General features: G+C 34.6%; 1 protein-coding gene across 1 annotated transcript in view; it reads right to left on the bottom strand.

Moving 5' to 3' along the window:
- Positions 1-1745: 1745 nt before the first annotated feature.
- The window catches only part of SKIC3 (SKI3 subunit of superkiller complex), a 76275-nt gene continuing 54287 nt past the window's right edge, over positions 1746-23733 (bottom strand). The window contains exons 34-40 of the mRNA XM_090276500.1: positions 18991-19119; positions 15673-15794; positions 13900-14058; positions 10968-11120; positions 5589-5719; positions 3525-3648; positions 1746-2972 (exon numbers count right to left, since the gene is read on the bottom strand). Coding sequence (XP_090132626.1) covers positions 2898-2972; positions 3525-3648; positions 5589-5719; positions 10968-11120; positions 13900-14058; positions 15673-15794; positions 18991-19119 — 893 coding nt within the window. The 3' untranslated portion in view covers positions 1746-2897. The remainder of the gene's footprint in view (positions 2973-3524; positions 3649-5588; positions 5720-10967; positions 11121-13899; positions 14059-15672; positions 15795-18990; positions 19120-23733) is intronic.

Consider the following 23733-nt stretch of genomic DNA (forward strand, 5'->3'; position numbering starts at 1 on the left):
CTAGAGACTGTGAGCAGTCTTCAGGTGCAATAGAGCAAGTGACCTTATTTTCTAAACCAAAAATGAGGCATATACTCTAAGGACATTTTCTGACTTTTCTATACAAAATTCGAAAAAAGTATATATAGAAAGATTATTGTACTTGTATCTGATACATAAATATATCTTTCTAAAGTAAAAAGAAAAAAGCACAAAACAAGAAAACCTCTCTTTCAAAGTGAGGATCAGTTTAAAACCGACAGCTGTTACATCTTGTAATAAGCAGCATGGGAGTCTGAGATGTTTTCTATCCATTAGCCCATAAAGTGAAAGAAAAGAAGAAAGAAGACCTGTAGAGAGACAAGGGTCTACTCTGCCGAAACAAAGTTTCCACATTTTTTAATGTGCAAAAATTGAAATGGTCTGCAAGCCACACTGACTCATACATAAATTTTTATGCTGCTTTTGTTGTTATTGTTCCTGTAAAACTTCCTCAAAGCAGACATCAAACATTCTATGGACCAACCAAATACGTTTCACTTCATATATATTACCTATCAGTAAATATTTACTTAATGTTTCATACTTTTTTAACCCCTTAATGTTCATCTTTTAATTTCCTTAATATACAGTAACCTGAGTATTTCTGCCCAATGCTGTTCTATGTAGATTATCAAGTTAAAGGAATTCATTTTATAATGTGAACAAAGAGTAAAGTATTTTATACTAAGGTTGTATTTTAATCCTAACCAGAAATTAATGCAAGACACTTCAAGAAATATGACAAGGTCCCAAACAGACTGTGTTTCAAAAGTTTACTCATAAGCTGAAATTTCCACCACAAAAATGATTATCAGATGCCAAGCTAACCTATAAACATCTAATTAATAACAAATGGAAGATAAAAAGAGCAGAAAAAGCAAAATTCTCAAAAAAAAAAAAAAAACATTCTAACAAAAATAATCAAATAAGATAAAAACTAAATCTTGGTACTTCTGGAAATTATATTTAATGTAATTTCTCTAATTAAGCTTATGTATAACATCTGAAGGGAAATATGAGCCACTTTTAAAACTCCAAGAATCTGATTAACACTGATTCACTTAGAATCTTCTTTGCTTTAAGCATCCTGTTTAGCACCACTCTCCTTTACTAACTAGGATTAAATGGCAATGTTTAAAACTCTTACCACAGGTCTGGTATGAAGCAAGCTCTATAAAAAGTATATGGTTAGGAATTATTTAAGGCTCATAGTAACTGGGCAGCAACTTGAAGAGAAGGCAACAAACAAGATGTATGTGCATCTATGCCAAAAAGAATCACCTGCGATAGTATTAATAATGTTTTTTCCAATCTTGCCTTCTAGAAAACCTGGGTATGAGGTCCCTGGAGGCCAGAACTAGCAAACAGTTAAGAGGTTACTCTGATTACAGGCCTGGTGGAGCAAAGGCTAACCAAGCCCACACCACAGGTAAAAGTTACCTGGTGAAGTGACAGCCCAGAAAGCAGATGCAGACCCAGAACTTAACCCTACACACTTAAGCAGATGGGCCCAGCCCACTCTGGAGGTCAAGGTGGAAGTGGTTTCCTGAGGGAGCAGGAGGGCACAGGCACAAGGTTGCACAGGCAGCCTTTCCTCACAGGCCAGGCTAATAAATGCACTGACTCAGTCTGACATCCATGAGAATAAGAAAGAACTGGGGAGAGAATAGCAAGTTGCTTAATCTTGTTAAAAGAATAAAAAAAAAGGAAGAATCATTATTGGATTAATCTAGCAATTCATACACTTTAATGGACATTAGAATCTCTTAGGCATGCCCTTAAAATGCAGAGACCTAGACGCCATCTTAAATATTCTGATTGCACAGGTCTAAATGATAAAAAATCTGCAGCCAAATTTGGGAATTCATCAAATTATAGTTAGTGCAGTAGATTAACCTCTAACATAGAATTTAATTACAGAATATCATTGATTCATATTATGTCATGAAGTAACACTGTGAAGCTGCTGGTTTGGAAAAACAACATACATAAAATACAACAACACATTTGTGTACAATAAATAATATATGTAAGTGCTGAAAACATTTTTAAAACATTAATCCAAGGTAAGTGACATAGTTTCTTCAAATGTATAAAGTGCTTTTTGAAATAAGTAAATGTGCTCTCGTTTTAAAATTTGAATTTTAAAAATTATATCTGCTATTGATACTACAAAGAAAACAAGACATTATATTTTTTATTGCAGAAAATTCAAGTCTTTTCATCATAATTGAAGGAATTACATGATTGAGTATATATTGTCAATATTATTTTCCAAACTTTTCTATTCATTTTTTTTAATGCAGCATACTCCTGAGTGTCTTGAATTATATAAACGTATACACTCACAGTCTAAAACCCACCAATATTTATATCATGCTCCTTCAACAAGATCTGAGATGAGCCACTAGTAGAGCAGGTCATAAGATTATTTGGATTTTATAAGTTGGCCTGCTGAACTCTAGAAACCCATAAAAAGAAATTAAATTCTGCATTGTGCTAATTTGCTTTTCATATTATTTAGGAAATGACTATTAAGGCTTTATTGTAGAGGATCACACAAAAAAAATCCTATCGTGCACAATGCAAAAATGGAGAAAATAATAGTTTACCTAACTGTTGAATAACTAAAGGAATCATGGTTTTTCCTCTCATTACGGACTTCTCAAAATCAAAGCTGTTTTTCAGATTAAAGTTACATTTGAATTCATGGAAATTACTTCCCTAGTTTAAGAACTTAAATGTCTTTAGATTTAAAAAAGGAATGAATAATATACAGTTTAAAAACAAATGTTACTCTGGGGAAAAGTATTGATTCTTGTTTCACTGTTTCTAACAGCTTTTTGTTTGCTTTCTTCATATAAAAAAACGCACTGTTATTGTGAGGACAATTTTTGATTCAGTTCCAATGCTCTTGTATCTCCATGAGTTTTGGCATTGCTTACCAGCACCTGTGGGAAACCACATACAGGAACATTAGTATTTTGTTCATTAACAGTATCTTCCTATATCTGGATTCATAGAAGCCAAATATGCCAAAAAGCAGCAGGCACTAACAAACTACACAAAAAACACAACTATGTATAATCTTTCATTTTTGCTGAAACAAACTGTCCAACTAGAACTAATATCAGAGATAAGCACGATTTATTCAAATACTCAACTTGTATATATGCCAACATTCTGATTGTTACCACTCTCAGGACTGTATAATATTAAAGGTTTTGTTTGGCAGCTTTATTTTAATGTCACCTCTAAACTCTTACCCCAAAAGACCATTTCTCAACCAGGGGCAATTTCATCTCACGTGTCATTTGGCAACATCTAGAAGACAATCCTGGTTGTCACAGCTGGGCAGAGGGAGGAAGACAGTGCTATTGGGATGTAGTGGGCTCCATGGTTAAGGATGCCTCTAAAATTCTACAATGCACAGGACAGCAACCCTCACCCCTCTTCCAACAAAGGTCCAAGATGAAATATTCTGAATAAAATCAATGCCTTACATCAATGAGCTCACAGTCATTTTTGGCATGTAAGTGCCTCAGAAGGTACCAACGTGCAGTAGATACAATAGATTTGGGATAGCCAGGCTGATAAACCAGTCTCTCCAAAAGTCGCCGTGTCTCTCTAGGAAAGATATTCACATTTAGTGCAAAGCATATAAATAGTATAAAATATTTCATATACTAGTCTCTCACACACATTATCTTCCTTATTCTTTTGTAGATGTGGTGCTAATTCACAATTTAAAAAATTTTTACAATAATAAAAGTAATAATAATGGTTAACATTTATAACATGTTTATTGTGTGCTATGTACTACACCTAGCATTTTACATACATGGTCACATTTAATATTTGCAACATTGTAAGGCAGACTGCTGTTATTATTCCCATTAAGGCTCATTCCAAATAGAATGAGGAAAGGGTTCCTCTTTTATAAGCACTTCTGGGTGTTCTATCTCTAATCTCTTCTGAAAATAGACAGAATATAAATAAATCAATAAATTTGTCATAAACAGTGTAGCATGGAATAAGAAGAAATACTTGACATCTATACTAGAGCCTAAATGCATAGCATTAGGCTTTTAGTTTATGTTTTCAAGGATGTGCGCAATGTGAGAATCCATGTAATAATAGGCTGTGTTCCAATTTTTTCTTTCCAATTTACTAACATCTAAGACTCCAGAGACTTCGGTACTGGCAGAAACATAAATAGTGGTAATTCAGAACTGTGGAATAGGAGGATCTTATAAATAGCATTGGTTTTAAGCAGGAACTGAAGATCTTGTCTTGAGGCTGCTTTTACATAGAAACCACATAGTGAGCACACTTTTTTCTTAACTGTATGTTTACTTGGGCTGATTTTGATGGTGATAAAAATTACGAGAGGTACTCAGAGATTATGAGGGAAAGGGGGTCAGAGCCCTCTAAGTAACCCACACTGAGCATCAGCAGAAAGAGTTAATTAGGAAGTTTAAATCATAGCCTAAAACATTTTTTGGTAAAATCAATCATAACAATGGCCATAGCTATTAATAAATTGTGCTGAAATTGCTGATTAGCCATATGTCTTAATTCTTCCTTCATGCCAGTTTTGTGATATTGATGTGATCTCTGCCATATATTTATATGTATCTCTATGTCTATACTACTTATTCTGTTCTAGTAACCCGTGCTTCTACACCACTGTTTACTTATGACTGCTTTGTATTAGGTGTGATATCCATTAGGGCTAGTTATTATTCTTAGTATTTTGAAATATTGCATTATTATTTTTTCTTTCTTTTTAATTGTTATTTTTCCATTACCACTTATCCTCCTTATACCCTCATCCACTTCCACCAGCCTTCTCCCTCCCCAGCAATCATCGCACTACTGTCCACGTCCATGAGTCCTTTTTCTTTCTGGCTCGATCCCTCCATCCACTAACATCCCGCAGCCCAGAGCTATGAGCCTGCTCTGCTAACTATGAATCTGAAATATTCTTGCCTGTTTTATCATCTATATAGCCTTTAAGTAACTTTCTTCAAATTTATTTCTGACCCTATCCCCACCCTCTAATAAAAAGAATGCTAAAATTTTTAATTTTAATCTGAAAAGCTTTTGGATTTTCTAGATGTAAAACCCACATTATTTGTGTATGTGCCTTTCCAATATTTATTACTTTTTTCATAGCTTATTGCCTTGCAAGAACTTATGTCAATCTAGCTTGAACATGGGTCTTTTTGTCATTTTGTTTTGTTTTGTTTCTAGCATCCACATTACACCAATGACTCATCCTAAGACAGTAAAGAGCAAAAACTCCAAGACCTTTTTCACTCGAAATATGGTCATGCCAAATCTCATATTCTATATCTGTGCACCAAATCATTTTTAAAAAACAAATATAAGGCTTTATTTTCTTTCTTATTGGGTTACTAGAATCAGCCTTTCTAAAGTAGATACAGATATATAAGTGTGACAAAGTTGTTAAGCTAATTGTAAATCTTTGTTTGCTTCCTAGAAGGATTAAAAGTAAAGAAATATCTCCAAGAAAAAAAAAAATGAACAGAGAGTCTTCACACCTCGCCCCCATTTTGCGGTTGAACTGTAACAGCGCTTGTGAGAGGATAGCCAGCGGACAAAAGCAAAGTTTCAAGGCCTCGGTTGTAGCTTCCTGAACCAAGGATGGCCAGTGATCATCAGGGATGTTGGCCTATGAAAAAATAAGACAAATAGCAAATCAAAACTTTTGACATGTTTACCTTAAAAGTATACAATCAACTCTCATTTATTGAATGCCTATTTGTCCAAGCTGCATGTAAATGCTACAGGGAGCATAATTCTACAAAATAATTAATATCTGATTCCTACCCTTAAGGAGCTGCCACATAACAGAGTAGACTGGGATAAAGGAAGATTTCAAAGAGAAGATATCACTTAAAAATATTAAAATATTTGTTAAAAGAAAATGCACTATTCTATTTTATAGGTGAATAAAATCTATCAGTTACTAAGCTTATGGTCTACCAAATATACAAAACTCAATTTAACATAGTGAAAAATATAGAGTTCCACATTTCAAAAATTATCTAAGGAGAGAGGAAAGGCTGAAATGAAATATTTTAGTAAAATTCCAATATAGAAAAAAGGTGCAAAGCATACCAGAGATAAAGAAATTAAACCAAAGTCATCAATACTGAAAACATTTTTTTAAGATTTTCATTTTATAGATTAAGAATAGAGTTACCACACGAACCAGCAATCCCTCTTCTGGGTATCTACCCAAAACATTCAAAAACACTTATTTGCAAAGATATATGCACCCCTATATTCATTGCAATGTTATTCATGGTGGTCAAGACATGGAGACAACCAACGTGTCTATCAATAGAGGACTGAATAAAGAAGATGTGGTACATACATACTACGAAATACTACTCAACAGCAAGAAAAGATGAAATACACTTTTTGCGACAACATGGATGACCTTGTGAATATCATGCTAAGCAAAATAAGTCAGTTAGAAAAAGTTACAAACCATATGATTTCACTCAAAGGTGGGATATAAAACTGAAACTCATAAACACAGGCAACAGTATGGCGGTTACCAGCGGGAAGGAAAGGGGTGGGGTAGTAGAGGGTAAAGGGGGCCAAATATATGGTGACAGGAGATGATTTGACTGTGGCTGGTAGGCACACAATGCAATATACAAATTATGTATCATTAAAATGTACACTTGAAACCTATATGATCTTATTAACCAATGTCACCCCAATAAATTTAACTTAAAAATAAATAAGAATTTCACTTTATGGAGAAAATGTTAAGATATATATCTAAATACACATTACTTTAGTTACAAACTTTTGTTTCTTATAATATGTACTGACCCAGAAATAACATAGGTAAGTTATTTCCTAAGAAACAGTAACAAAAAAACTCTACTGAATTATACAGAAAAAAATGTGTATAAAATCTTTCATTTAAAAACTCAAAACTTTCCAAAACACTAGCAACTCTTCCTCTGTCCTAACACAGCAGGTGCCTCCAGGAACTCAGGGGTCACACGTCAAGGCCTCCCTCTCTCTGGCAGCACTTCCTGCCTCGTCATTGTGGGCATCTCTGTGTGGAAATGTGCCAGAGAGAAGGTGGTAGAGACAACAGTGCTCTCCAAAGAATTTTCTTCACAATCCTTCTCCAACTACAGTCTTCTAATTCCTTTATAGCTTCCTTATAGGTTAGTATTCTACCTTCTTCAGAAATCTGTTTCTTTATCTGATATCTCACTTTTCGTTACCTTGTCTGGGAAGCACTTTATCTGCCCTTCCATTTTAAATGATAGCTTTGCTGGAGAGAGTAATCTTCATTATAGGTCCTTGCTGTTCTTCACTTTGAATACTTCTTGCCAGTCACTTCTTACCTGCAAAGTTTCTTTGAGAGATCAGCTGATAGTCTTATGAGAACTGCATGGGTAGGCAACTCTCTGCTTTTCTCTTGCTGCTTTTAAGACTCTCTCTTTATCTTTAACCTTTGGCATTTTAATTATGATATGTCTTGGTGTGGTCCTCTTTGGGTCCAACTTGTTTGGGATTCTCTGTGCTTCCTGGACTTGTAATGTCTATTTCCTTCACCAAATTAGGGAAGTTTTCTTTCATTATTTTTTCAAATAAGTCTTCAGTTTCTTGCGCTTCCTCTTCTCCTTCTGGCACCCATATGATTTATATGTTGGTATGTTTAAAGTTGTCAAAGAGGTTCCTAAGCCTAGCCTCATTTTTTTTAAATTCTTTTTTCTTCCTGCTGTTCTGATTGAATGCTTTTTCCTTCCTTGTGTTTCAAATAATTGATTTGATTCTCAGCTCATCTGCTCCACTGTTGATTCCCTGTAGATTTTTCTTTATTTCACTTAGCATAACCTTCATTTCTTCCCTTATATTTTTGCCATACTCAATGAGTTCTTTGAGCATCCTGATCACCAGTGTTTTGCACTCTGCATCTGATAGGTTACTTATCTCTATTTTGTTTAGTTCCTTTTCCTGTGGTTTTGCTCTGTTCTTTCATTTGGGCCATATTTCTTTGTCTCCTCAATTCAGCAGCCTCCCTGTGCTGCTTTGATTCCCCGCCTTAGAAAAGGCACCTGTAAATTATGTGGGGTGGAGCCTTAGGTAATTACCAGGGTGGGGCAACTCACTTCACTGCTTTGTAGCTCTGTGTAGGGGAGGGTTAGGAGAGGGAACAGTGCTGCTGCCTGGTTTCTGGAGGTTTGCCTGGCACTCACCCTATTTCCAGTCACTTTATGCACTTCCAGTATGTGACTGGTGTCCTCCAGCTGTTGCCCTGGTGGTGAATCCCAGAGTGGGCGATTGTGCATACATTCTAAGTCTATCATCGTCATCGGCAGCCGTCCGTCTCGAGAGACGATGGCGTAGCTTCTTGAGAGTCTATCTGCACCGCCGAGAATGGCTGTGCAGTCCGACTCGGGAGTGACAATCCCTGCCGCAGGCCCTTTAAATGAATTCTCCTGAGAAACCAGCCATATCTTCTGCCACCCCAACCCCCACTAGTTTTTATAGCTAGAAGTTATGAGGCTTTATCGTCCCAACATTGAAACCCTGCGCTATGTGGTCTGGCCTGGCCTGGGGTTGGGATCACTTGCTCCCAAAGTATCACTCCCGATTTCTATCCACCACATGTCAGTTTAGGACTGCCCATGCCCATTCTACTGCTGTCACCTCTCCACCACACTGCACCTCTGCACCTCTCTGCACCTCTGCCCATCTCTGCAATTCCACCACTCCTACCCATCTGGATGAATGTGGCTTCTTTAATCCTTGATTGTTGGACTAACACATAGCTCAGTTTTCTGACAGTTGTGATCTTTTTTTTTTTTTTTTTAAGATATAGTTGTACTTCTCTCTGTGGTTGTATGAGGAAGTGAAGTGTGTCTACTTACGCCTCTATCTTGACTGGATATCCTCACTTTGGAATCTGATATTTAAAATCTTAAACCTTTCAGTTTAATTTCTTAGTCATATAGTATCACACAAACAGCAGCCTCTCATAAAACAGTCTAATTTTAATATACCTCTCCTCTGCATGCTGCCAACCATCTACCACAGAAATATGGCATCTCCTTATAATAGCTGAATGGTTGGATGTCAAGTCTTTTAACTCTACTCTTTTAGCCTAACTTATCATTTGTTAGTTAGTAAATATTATTTAGTGGTGTGCTTGTTTTAAAGAGTGCTTTAAGTTTCACAAATATATTTGTAAAATGGTATTCATAACAACTCTATAAGAAGGCAAAGTAGGTAATATTACATAAAAAAAAAGTGAAGGGAGGGTGCTCTAAACAGCTTAATTGGCTGCAGTTTTCACAGATATTAAATAGCAGAACCAGAACCAAGGTTCTTAGAGGAAAACACTTTTTTTTTGTAGCTGAAGGCGGGGGGTGGGGGGGAGAGAAAGCAAGTATATATGGTTATTACTAAACTGAAAGCTGATTTCCTCATCTGTAAAATAGAGTTAATGTGCATATTAAATAAGTTAATATGTGTGAAACACCATCACAGTGCCTAGCACAAGCGAAGTGCTATATATATTTGCTATTATTGTTTTATTCCAGATCAGATTAATTTCCCAGAAGTAACAACAAACAAACAAAACAAGCATACCACTAAATAATATTAATTAACAAATAATAAGCTAGACTAAAAGAGTATATACTTCTGCAGTTCACATATTAAAGAGCATTTATAGGTACTGTGTGGCTTCCATAGCTCACCAGCTACCAACATCACAAAGACCTTTGCTTAAAATAAATATGGGACAAATGAAATGTCTGAGGTATACAGTTTCAATTAACCATGATTTCTTTCTACCCAAATCATCTCAAATATGACTGTAATTACTAACTGTCCATTTATTCAAAAACCATTTATCGAGGAGCTCTTAGGTGCAAGGCGGAGAGGTAAAGCAAGGATGCAAGGATGACAACCATGGCCCCTGACCTGGGGGGTTCTTAAATGTGGTCTACAGTAATAGCGCCAAAGTTGAAAAATGTCCTAATTCGTATATTTCTTTGTTAAATCATCTAGTTAAAACAAGTAAACAATGTTGACAACGGGTTACTATGGCAAAAGTATGAGTGAATTCAGGCTTATCTAGGATAATTTCTTCTAATTACTTAAACAAAAATTGACAGTTTATCTTTTAATTACAGAAGTAACTGGCATATGATACAAAATTCAAACACTATCTAAGGAAATAAAATTAAAAATTCTCTTCTACCATCTCTTAGAGACCTCCAGTGCCATATTATTCAAACTAATTGTCATTAAGTTTCTTTTATATCTTCCTATTTACCTATGAGCATGCACACACACACAAGGTATTTAGAGATATATACTCTTAAAAACATATACCACACTCAAATAAGATATCATAGACAGTGTTGTATAGTTTGCCTCTCCATATATCCACTTGAACATTTATTTTAAAGAGTCTTCCATACCAGCATATAAGACTTCTAGATTAATAAGTTTAACTTGGTATCAGAAAACAGGCTGTTAAGTCAAAAATTACCAGATATTACTTACAGAATGTCAAATTGAACTGAGAAATTAGTGGAAATATTCATTATTGGCATCTTCCTCAGATGAGTAGCTGCATTAACTCTAACTTAAATCACCAAGAAACAAAAATATATATTCTGACATAATCCAACTTAAAATTGGAATCTCTGGGTTTTTTTCTCCAAACACTGAGAAGTTTTGGCTGGAGACTATGGATTTATGCTACTCTTATGTCCACCAAGAGCCCAAATACAAAGTTTATCAGGAAACCACACCAGAAGGCAATGAAACAATAGGAACTCAATAGGATATCACTATATAAAAAGCTTTCATCTGAAAGAAAAATAAAAGAATCAATACTCATGATTATAATTATGACATGATCTTACCATACAGACTTCTAATGCAAGCAGTGCTAGCCTCAACAGACTTGAGAGCTTCCCACTCCAATTGCCCTGCTGGGATGCGACTTGTAGACTCTTTCGATAACACATCTCTGCGGCACCCATCATTCCTTGAGACTGATATATGTGTGCCAACCACTGAGAAGCAGAAAAAAAAAGGACCCAAAATATTTTAGTTTAGCACAGTGTGATATTCTACTTCCAACAAATTCAATAAATTTCAATGGAGTTGAATTTTTAAAAATTATTGGTAAGTTTTGTGCCCCCAAAACGAATATCCAGGTCAGGAAAGGGGTTATCGTTCTTGACCATTCTGTTAGCAACAGCTTACCAGTCATCCCTAGTATGAAGTTTTAAAAAATTTCCCAAAATGGCAAGTCAGGAACAAAATCAAAATGCAATGTGAAAACAGATATATTATGTAAATATTAACTAAAGTAAAGTTTGTACAGCTGCATTAACATCTAAAAAGCAGACTTCAAGACAAGAAATATTAAGATAAAGTAGGCTGTTTCATAATGATAAGTCAAGTCAGTAGGAAGAAATAACACCTCTACATTTGTACCTAATAACACAGAATTTATGAAGCGAAAGTTGACAGAAATAGAAGGAGAAATAGTTATATCCAGAATCATATTTGGAGATTTGAACACACCTATCTCAGCAATGATAAAAGAAACAGACAATAAATTAGTAAGGGCATGCAATATTTAAACACAACTAACCAGCTTGACTTAAATGACATATTTAGAAAACTATACTCAATACCTGCAGAATGCATACTCTTCACAAGAGTGTATGCAACATTTACCAATGTGACCATATGCTAGAACATACACAAGTTCTGAACAAATTTCAAAAAACTGACATCATACAAAGCATATTCTGATTAAGTAAAATTAAACTAGAAGTCAGTAACAAAAAACCAAAATATTACCACCATATTGTATATTAGAAATTTTACAACATGCTTCAGGAAAAAAAAGAAAAAAACACGTGTCAAAGAGGAAATCCCAGTGAAAATTAGAAAACATTTTTAAATGAATAACAATAAAAGCACTACATAAAATCTCATGGGATGCATATACTGGAAAAAGATGACAAATCTATAATATAAATTCATATCTCAAGAGGCTAGGGAAAAAAAACTAAATGCAAAGATAGTAAAGAAAATAACAGAGAATAAATCAATAACATGTAAAGAAGGTATAATATAATCAAAACAAAAGTTGGTTCTTTCAAAAGTTAATACAACTGCTTATGTTATCAAGAAAAAATTAAAAACATAAATGATCAATGTTAGAATGAAAAAGGGAAACTAGTTAAAGACATTAAAAAGAAGATATCAGAACAACTTTATGCCAATAGATTTGAAATAAGATGTCTTTGGACAAATTCCTTGCAACTCAACAAAGCTAAAGGCATAGGAAATCTTAATAGCCTTATGTCTATTAAAGAAATTCAATCTGCAATTTAAAAAGGAAAACTTTCCCATAAAGAAAATTCTTGGCCCCAATGGTTTCAATGGTAAATTCTTCCAAATGTTAAAGAAATAAATGTCACTCTTACACAAACTGTTTCAGAAAACAAAACAACAGCAAAAGGGAATACCAATACAGGTGCCAAAATCTAACAAGAATCTATGAGAACGAAAAATTATAGGTCAAATTCTCTCATCATAAATAGAAATACAAAAATTCTAAACAAATATATTAGCAATTGGCCCCAGCAATATGTAAAATAATAACACAAGAATGCAAGATTGTTTTAACATTTGAAAATCAATGTAACCCACAACATTAACAGAATAAGGAAAAAGAACCATTCCAATAGATACGCACCCACCCCCGCAAAAATGATAAAACTTAACAACCATTCACAATTTTTTTTTAAAAAAACCTCTCTTGAAAAATTCAGAATTGAAGAGAACTACTTTAATCTGATAAATGTAACTACAAAACCTACAGCAAATATACTTAATGATGAAATATCAAACGTTTTCTTCCTGAGGTAGAGAACAAGACAAAAATGTTCACTTATCACCTCTTCTATTTAACATTGCATTCAAGGTTCTAAACAGTATATTATGGCAAGAAAAATAAAAATAAAAATATTAGAATGAAAAGCAAAACTTTATTATTCATTTGCAAATGACATAATTGTGTATGGAGAAAACCCAAAACCATTTGAAAAGAATAATGAATTTAGCAAGGTTGCTGGAAGGTCAATATACAAAAGTGAACTGCTTTCTAAATGTTTGAAGCCAGTACAGAGAAAAAAAACACCACTTTTAATGGAACAACAACAAAAACCTAGAAATAAGTTTAGCACAAAAATGTAACAGACCTCTATATTGAAAATTATAAAACATGCTGAAATTTACAACTTAAATAATTTGGGGGATATAACACATTCATTGATAGGGAAATTCAATAGCGTTACTTTGTCACTTCTCTCCATATTAAACTATAGGTTTATGCAATTCCAATCAAGATTCCATCAGTTTTTGTAGGGAGAGGGGATTAGGGAGGAAGGCAAGTGACAACTTATATGTAATTGCAAAAGACCTAAAATGACTGAGACAAACTAGGAGAGCAAGAAAGTTGGAGGTCTTAATATTACCACATGTCAAGATTAATTATAAAGCTTATATGCAAGAACAAAATAATAGATCAATGGAACAGAACAGGGAACCCTAAAAGACCCATGCATACATAGTCACCTAATTTATGATAAAAGCATCACAATTCATGTTGATTTTCTTCTGTTTTCTAAGCACAATATCCTTTAAATCTTGTAAATGAGAGATTTCTGGTGAGTTTAAAGGCAACACAAATAAAAATGGAGCATACCCCTGACCTCAGCTAATATCAGAGTATTTTAATACAGGACTCACGTAAAAAAGGAGAGGATTTACCTGCCAAGCTGGAACAGAGGTTGAGTTGCACACAACTGCTTTTTGCAGCTCTTCGAGTACAGCATCTGGGAGAGGCTTTTGTGATTCCAGGAGTGGTTTACACTGAACTTGTCTCAAAAGTAAGATAACAGCTGGCTGATCAGGGTTACTTTTTAAATTCTAAAATTTAAACCCCAAACAGAAATATATCAAATAAATTCTTAAATGTTAAATGTAACAGAATTAAGCTATTCTCCCTTCTGAGAGAAAAAATCTAAATTTGAACTTTTCTTTTAAAAAGATAAACAACTGCAAAAGCAAAATAAATAAAACACTGAACATCTTGGGAATATCAAACTCTAGATATAAATAATCTTTTAAAATTGGCTAATGTTATTATCATAGTTTATGTCATTTATTTTAGATTTAGTATGTCCCATTCACTTGGTTTATTCTCAGGTGAAATCCTAAGAACTCTAGATTCTGAACATAAACAGCAGAACCAAGAAAATATAAAATTAACAAGGAGGGCTAACAATATACCTTATTGGAAGAAACAATCCTATGTAGAAAAGAAAGAGTTATGATGTTTTTTGTTTCTGAATCTCTCAGTGAAGACATTCATTGTATGTCCTTTCTCCAGGCAGAGACTTCATGCACATAAGAGAAATGGCCCATTTCCCCCAAGCTATTTACTCCCTAAAATATACACATACATACATAAATGTATTTTATATATGTATATGCATCTCCTTCCATATATATACATACATATATATGAAAGAAGTTAAAGTTCTCTATACGTCTTTCCACTATTGTTTTAAATATTTCTTCCTTCATTGCTTGTCCCTCAATAGCATTTCTATTTTTTCTACTAATTAGGTTATAGTCTTAAATGTATTTGTTTCTAAAATGCACACAGTTGCTTTTTTCTTAGCAAGAGATTGGAACAATAAAATGACAAGGAAAGGTTCATAAAGGTATCTCAATCTGTCAGAGCATAGCCAACTGTCAATTTATGATCAGTAAACTCTCACTATAAAATATTAATTTGTCCTGAACTTAGATGGAATTTCTTAAATAAAAGATAAAATGTATTACTCTGCTTTTCAGAGAATTCAAGGGCCAAAGATCTTCAAAGACCCATTATTTCTCTGCAAAATTTATACTGCTTTTTCAAAAAAATTTCTCAGAAGACAACATAATCTCCTGGGTAAACATTTATGAAACATGTTTTCAGGAAAAGTGATGTTTAAAACTCTTTTACCCCATTAAATTATTCATGAGTAGATTTATGAAACTTAACATATTCATTCAATAAATACTTATTGAGCCCTTAGTATGTGATAGGTAAAGTGCTAAAAATTTACTCACAGATCCTGTAATTCAGATATATAAAAACTATACCCTGAAGGGAATAAGCAGAAATCAAAGAAAAATACTGCCTCCCTGATGATACCAAAATATTAAGAGCTTGTATCCTGGAGTTAAACAAATGGGAGTTCAAAAGGCAACTTTATCAATTTATAGCTATGAGCTCCTGTGCAAATTATCTCTCTAAGCCCTACTTTTCCCATTTGTAAAACTGGGGATAATTACAAGTACCTTTACCCTTAGAATTGTTGTGAATTTCAAATACAAGTACTCAGTTGGGTGTTATTGTCATTACTATCACTATCACCACCACCACCGTGTATTTTAGATAACATGCATTTTATTTTTGAAGTTATTTTCCAAATAAGGTGAGAATCCATATGTCTCAATGCTCAAATCCACAACAATACATAACAATACCTTTGTGCAAAGGGCTTCAGCTTCAGATATTCTTCCTGTGTCTACTAGGCCAGTGACAGCTTGGGAAAGAGACCACTTTTCAAGAGATTCATTGTAACTTTCAAGGAATTCTTTGTCTTTAACTATAAACAAAAAATGTCAATGTTACTTTTTCTGCGATTTATAATGTGTTCTCAGAGGAGTAATTGATTGCTAATAAGTATCACAAGACTTAGGAATATACAATTTTTAAAACTGATGTGAACCACTGGAATACCACAGACTCTCCTATCATGAGACAGGTTTCTGAAAAGTTTCATGGTAGGAATATTTGTGATTAAATAACTTAAGACCTTATATACTTGTGACATATTAAAAATCATTATGTCTATAATAAAAGTAAAAATAATTCATTGAGAAATTAAAGATTTATTACAATAACTGATATACAATCAACTGCACATATTCAAACTGTACAATTTGATGAGTTCTGATATACGTATACACTGGAGAACCATCACCACGGTCAAGACAATGAACATATTCATCGTCACCAGAAGTCTCCACCTGTCCCTTTGTAATCACTTTTGTCTCCAACTTGCATCCCCTCCTCTCATCCTGTGTTTCTAAGCAACCACTAACCATTTTCAGTCAAAACAGATCAGGTTGCATTTTCTAAAATTTCTTATAACAAAGTCATAAAGTATAAACTCTTTGGCATCTTTCACAATTGTTAACATGGTAAATGTTGATATTCTGTTTTTTATTTAATTGACCTCTACTCTTCATTATTTCTTTTTGTCTTCTTACTCTGGGTTTAATTTCCTCTTACTTTTCAGTTTCATAAGGTAGATTTGAAGTCAGTGATTAGAGGCCTTTCTTATTTTCCAATGTAGACATCTAATGTTATAAATTTCCCTGAAAGCAGTGCTTTAGCAGAACTATAGAATTTTGATATTTATTTTCATTCAGTTCAAAATCTTTTATAATTTCTCTTCTGATTTATTCTTTAATCTGGATTATTTAATGGAAGTATAATATTTAGTTTCCAAATATTTGGGAATTTTCCAGATATTTTCCTGTTATTGATATCTAACTTAATTCCATTTTATTAAGATAACATAATACTTTGTATGACTTGAATCTTTTTTCAATTTATTGAGACCTGTTTAATGGCCCATGCTATGATATACTTGGGTAAATGTTCTACGTGCACTTGACAACGATGAGCATTCCACTGTGGTTAGAAGTGTCCTGCCAATGCCAATTAGGTCAAATTAGTTGACAATGTTGTTCAGGTCTTTATTATATACTCACTAATTTTTCTGTCCAATTGTTCTCTCAATTATCGAAAGAAAAGTGTTGAAACCTCTAAACATAATTGCAAATTTGTCTATCTTTCCTTTCAGTTCTAGCTATAAGTTTGTGCTCCATGCATTTTTTTAAATTCTTTGTGTTTTCTGCTATTTTACTGTGAAATACAATGTACATTTTAAGTCTTTTAAAGCTCTGTTAATCAGTGTCTAAATGTTTATTACAGACATACCTTAGACATTATTATGGCTTATAAACCACTGCAAAAGTGAGTCACATGAATTTTCTGGTTTCCTGGTGAATATACAAGTTATTATGTTTATATTACACTGTAGTCTATTAAGTCTGCAATAGCATTATGTCTAAAAAAATGTACATACCTTAATTTAAAAATACTTTGCTAAAACTGCTAATCAGCTTCTGAGCCTTCAGTGAGTTGTAATTTTTTTGCTTTTACCTATATTCTCTCCTTGATATTGACGGCTACTGACTGATCAGGATGGTGGTTGCCAAAGGTTAGGGTGGCTGTGGCAATTTCTTAAAATAAGACAACAATCAAGTTTGCCAAATCAATTTTTTCCTTTCACTTGAATACACAGAGGCCATTGTAGGATTATTAATAGCCTAATTTCAATATTGTTGTATGTCAGGCAATAGAGTGGTCTAAGAACTGGGAGAGAGATGGGGAAATGAGGGTCAGGGGTGCAGTCAGAACACACACAACGCTTGCCAATTAGGTTTGCCATCTTGTATGGGCGTGGTTGGTGGTGCCCCAAAACAATGACAGTAGTATTATCAAAGATCATTGATCACAGATCACCATAACATATTCAGTAATAATGAAATATTCCAAGAACTACCAAAATGTGAGACATGAAGTGAGTAAATGCTGCTGAAAATGGCGCAGAAAGACTTGCTCAACACAGGGCTGTCTCAAACCTTCAATTTGTAAAGAATGAGATACTTGTGTGCGCAAAGTGCTATGAAGTACAATAAATGTGCAATAAAATGAGGTAGGCCCATATTGTGTCCTTTCGATGAATTGATTACATGGTAAAATGACCCTCCTTATCACTGCAATATTCTTTGTTTTGAATTCTAATATGTCTAAAATTAACATTGCCACTCTAGCAATCTTCTGATTACTGTTGGCATGGTATGTCTTTTTCCAATCTTATACTTTTTAGGCTCTATTTATCTTTATGTTTAAATATAGATTCATATTTTATCTGTACATTTCTTTTTGGCAGTAGTTGCCTCTAGCTTTTATATCCAGTCTGACAATCTCTGCCTTTTATCTAGGGTATTTAGACCATTTATATTTAATTTGCTTATTAATATGGCTGGGTTTAACTCTAATGTATTATTACTGTTTTATAATTTGCCTTTTCTATTCTTTGTTCCCTTTTTCTCTTCTTTTGGATGAATAGTTATGATTCCAGTGTATCTACTCTGGTGGCTTATTAGCTATAACTCTATTTTTTTAGTGTCTACTTTAAGGTTTAGAGTATTCATCTTTAGCCTGTTACAGTCTACCTTTAAGTAATATAACACTACTTCACTTATAGTACACAGATTTTACAACAAAATACTTCTATTTCCCCTCCTGGCTTTTGTGCTTTTGTTGTCATACATGCTTTAAACAGTTCATTACATTCTAAAGGATTTTTATCAAGTGTTATTTGTGGATTTGTTTCTACGCATGGATTTTTCTCCTCCTTATGGGTGGTACATTTCTGCTTCTTTGGATACCTATTAAATTTTAACTGGATACCAGACATTGTGAATTTAACCTTGCTGAATGCTAGATATTTTTGTATCCCTAGACTGTTCTTCAGTTTTGTCCTATAAGCAGTTCAGCTTCTTAAAAATTATTTGATGTTTTCCAGGCTTGTTTTTAAGCTTTGTTAGATGAGACCAAAAGAGCCTTCAGTGTAGAGCTAATTGCTCCCACTACCTTTTGGCAGTATTCTTCTGAGTCTTTTATCCTGCATTTATCATTATAAAATGCTTTTTAAAACGTACTTGAAGCAGAAACAGCAGATAACAGTGCCAAGTGTAAACCCATCCTCTTTGGCTGAGTGTTGTTCACTAGAGCAAGTTTATCATCAGCATAACAGGCTGCCATTAGTCCAGCCCAGACAGCAGGATCACCTAAACATAGGAAATATAGTTAGAAGGCTTGTTAATATTAATATATTGCTGAAAAACTACCAAAAATGAGTTTATAAACACATGAAAAATTATTTGTATCTAGAAAAATTCCGTTTCAGAAAGGAAACTAAATATACTTGTTTTCAGAAAACACATTACTACTATATTCATCCTTCAAGATTTGTCATTCTTGCCAAATATATCAGAGCATGAGAAATATCCTATTAAGCTTTTCTTCCACATCTGGGTAGTTCAGTTGCCTGGACTACTATGCTACTGTGGAAAGGTCAGTTATATTCACTTTCATTGGACAACAAGGACAAGTCTCACACAGGCACTCACGTGCTCAGCCCATGTTTCAAAGGCTCAGTCATAGGAAAGCAAGATAACACAATTTCTAAGTTCTTAAGAAAAGTTTGAGACAACTAACTTCATTTTACCTATATTCTTAACAGCCTAGCATGAAAGTCGCTTTCTCATTCCAAGTGAAGCAATTATATTATTATGTATCTTTTCATTCATTTGATCTTTCCTTCCTTCCTTCATGCCCTAATAGAAGCTTCAGAAGAAGGGCTGGCAGGGGGCAGGGAAGACTGCCAGAGTGGGTTGGGGAGGTAATAAGAGAAATCCCAAGTACAGACTCCTCTTTTTAAGAAAGATAACTGTGAAAAAGAAGATGGAAGGGGACTTGAAACTTAAGTTTTAAAAATTTACTCGGTCTTTTATTTTATAAAGAATATTTTGCAGTGCCCCTTGGACACACCCCAACAGACATAAGATCAGTGCCCCAACAGGCGCAGGGAGGGCCCGCTGGGCACGCAGAAGACCGTGCGCAGACAGCCCTGGCCAGCCCCAGTGGGCGCCAGGCCGGAGTGCAGACCACTTGCGCAGGCTCTGCTCATACCCGCCCAGGCGGGTGCGGAACGGTGGGTGGCTGCTGCACAGGAACAGTGGGCGGCGGTGACTCACAGACGCTAGCTTCCACCGTGCACAAGCGTCCGGGCCCCACCCCAAGGGGCGAGAGACCAACTCCCAGGGCGCAGCTTGGCACTGAGGCTAGCGCACAGGCTGCCATGCACAAGGACCCCGCCCGGCTCCAACAGGCGCCAAATGAATGCCAGCCACTGTGGGCACACACCGCTGCTGCAAAGATCAGGAACCTCTGGCCCGCCTCATTAGACCAGCTGTGGATCCAGAAAAAGAAGACAACACACAAAGGCTAAACTGAGTAAAAACTTTCCTTTTGTATTTTTAAAAAATTTTTATTTCTATTTTAGTTTTTCTATTTGTATTTTATTTTATTTTAATTTTTTAAAATTTCTTATTTTTAATTTTTACTTATTTTTAAACTATCTCTTTAATTTGTTTCATACCATCTCTCCTTCTCATCCTTCCTCTTTAATTTTTATTTGTTTGTTTAGTTTAGCCTCCCTTTCACACTGAATAAATAGAATATAACTACTATATAAATCTGATACTATACAATTCCACTTTCTTACTATATTCTGCATTCTTATCTTTTTCTTTTATTATTAACATACAATGTAAGTATGGCCTACTGTCTTGCATAGTCTCGACACTACTTGCTACTATTATTAATCTATCGTCCCCTCTCTCAAAAATTATATTTTTCCTCTTTAAAAACAACTGTTATCTATTCTTCCTATAGTATAAAAGCCCTAATCTCTCTACATTTATATTAATACTGACTCATTGGCTGACGATAGTGGGATAGAGGGTGGGGGATATTTTTGAGGGTGTCGGTTTCCTGCCTGGGTTGTGTGTTTATGGTTTTAACAGCATCTCCACAAAAGAACTCAAGACAAAGTGGACAGAGTGACTCTCAATCAACTAACCAGAGGGAAGATCCTACCAAAGAGCATCTGAAATATAACCAGACAGCATAAACAAACGACATAAAGGGTATCCCAAGAACATCAGGCTCAGGAGATCAAAGAGACTGCACCACTGAAACCCCCAGATCTCCTATAAAGAATCTCATACCACAAAGGTGGGAAGTCAAAGCAGAAAAATCCAAAAAACAAAAACAAACAAGAAGAATCCAACATGGTAAGATGCAGAAACAACCTCTCAATGAAAAGAAAAGAGGAATCCCCAGAAAGAGAGGTAGATGGAATAGACATAGCCCAAATGTCAGACACGGAATTCAAAACAATGGTGGCGAAGAAGCTCAATATATTCGACAACCTCAAAAACAACTACGACAACCTCCAAGGAAGTTACCAACAGCTCCAAGAAAATTACAGGGAACTTACGGAGAACTACACCAGCATAAAAAAGGACATAGAAACTATTAACAAGAACCAGGAAGAAATGAAGAATACAATCTCTGAACTGAAAAACAGAGTAGAATCAATCAAAAGCAGACTAAAAGAAGCAGAGGATCAGATAAGTGAGTTAGAGGACAATGCAGAAAAAAATTCCCAGACAATACAGCAAAATGAAAAAAGACTGAAAAAGCACAAAGAAGATGTAAGGGAATTACAGGATAGCATGAGGAAAAATAATATTCGAATCATTGGAATAAAAGAGGGAGAAGAAGAAGAACAAGGAATAGAAAAGCTGATAGGAGAAGTAATGACAGAATATTTTCCTACCCTGATGAGAGAAAAAGTTATGCAAGTTTAAGAAGCACAGAGAGTCCCAATGAAGAGGAACCCAAAAAAACCCACTCTAAAGCACATCATAATTAAAATGGCAACATTCAAAGACAAAGAGAGAATCTTAAAAGCAGCAAGAGAAAAGCAGCAAATAACATACACAGGAGCTCCAATAAGGCTATCAACTGATTTCTCAACAGAAACACTACAAGCCAGAAGAGAATGGTCAAAAAATATTTCAAACAATGAAAAACAAAGGCCTACAACCAAGAATACTCTACCCACCAAGGCTCTCATTCAAAATGGAAGGTGAAATAAGGAGATTCCCAGGCAAAGGAAGACTAAAAGAATACATCTCCACCAAATCAGCATTGCAAGAGATGCTAAAGGGAATGTTCTAAGAAAAAAGAAGATAAAAAAAAAAAAGAGGAGAGGAACAGAGGTACAAATGGAAATGAATAAATACATGTCAATAATAACCTTAAATGTAAATGGATTAAATGTTCCAATTAAAAGACATAGGGTAACGGAATGGATAAGAAAACAGGACCCACATATTTGCTGTCTACAAGAAACACACCTCAAAACAAAAGATTTACACAAACTGAAAGTAAAGGGATATAAAAAGTTATTCCAAGCAAACAGACATGAAAAAAAGCTGGGGAAGCAGTACTCATATCAGACAAAATGGATTTCAAAGCAAGGGTAATAAAAAGAGATAAAGAAGGACATTCCATAATACTTAAAGGAACAATCCATCAAGAAGATATAACACTGATAAACATATATGCACCCAACATAGGAGCATCCAAATACATAAAGAAAATACTAGAAGACCACAAGAAGGATATTAATATCAACACACTCATAGTAGGGGACTTTAACACTCCATTATCAACAATAGACAGATCTTCAAAGAAAAGAAACACCAAGGATATACAGGCATTGAACAACACACTAAACCACATGGACTTAACTGATATATATAGAACTTTTCACCCCAAAGAAGCAAAATATACATTCTTTTCAAATGCACATGGGACATTTTCAAAGATAGACCACATGATAGGACACAAAACAAGCCTCAACAAATTCAAGAGAACTGAAATCATATCAAGCGTATTTTCAGACCACAATGCCTTGAAACTAAAAATCAACCTCAGAGAAAAAAATCAAAGACACCCAAACTCATGGAGAATGAATAACATGCTATTAAATAATGAATGGGTTAACAATGACATCAAGTAAGAAATCAAGAAATTTCTGGAAACTAATGATAATGAACATACAACAGCCCAAAACTTATGGGACACAGCAAAAGCAGTCCTGAGAGGGAAGTTCATAGTAATACAGGCATATCTGAAAAGGATAGAAAAAACTCAAAAAATCTAACCCTAAAGCTACAAGAACGAGAACAACAACAACAAACAAAGCCTACAGCAAGAAGAAGGAAGGAAATCATCAAGATCAGAACAGAATTAAATGACCTAGAGACCAAACAAACAATTCAAAAGATCAACGAAATTAGGAGTTGGTTCTTTGAAAAAATAAACAAATTGACAAGCCTTTAGCCAGACTCATCAAGAAAAAAAGAGAGAACACCCAAATAAACAAAATCAGAACTGAAAAAGGAGAAATCACGACTGATACCACAGAAATACAAAGGATTGTAAGAAATTACTACAAACAACTGTCTGGCAAGAAATTTGACAACCTAGAAGAAATGGATAAATTTCTAGAAACATATAACCTTCTAAAACTGAATCAAGAAGAAGTAGAAAGTCTCAACAGACCAATAACAAAGAAGGAAATTGAAACAGTAATCAAAAATCTCCCGGCACACAAAAGCCCTGGACCGGAAGGCTTCACAGGCAAATTTTACAAAACATTTAGGGAAGAAATAACTCCTACCCTCCTCAAACTATTCCAAAAATCCAAGAAGAAAGAAAAATTCCAAACTCTTTCTATGAAGCCAGTATTACCCTAATTCCAA

The sequence above is a fragment of the Furipterus horrens genome, unplaced genomic scaffold (genome assembly GCF_987537825.1).
Source record: "Furipterus horrens unplaced genomic scaffold, mFurHor1.1.pri manual_scaffold_5, whole genome shotgun sequence".
NCBI lineage: Eukaryota > Metazoa > Chordata > Mammalia > Chiroptera > Furipteridae > Furipterus > Furipterus horrens.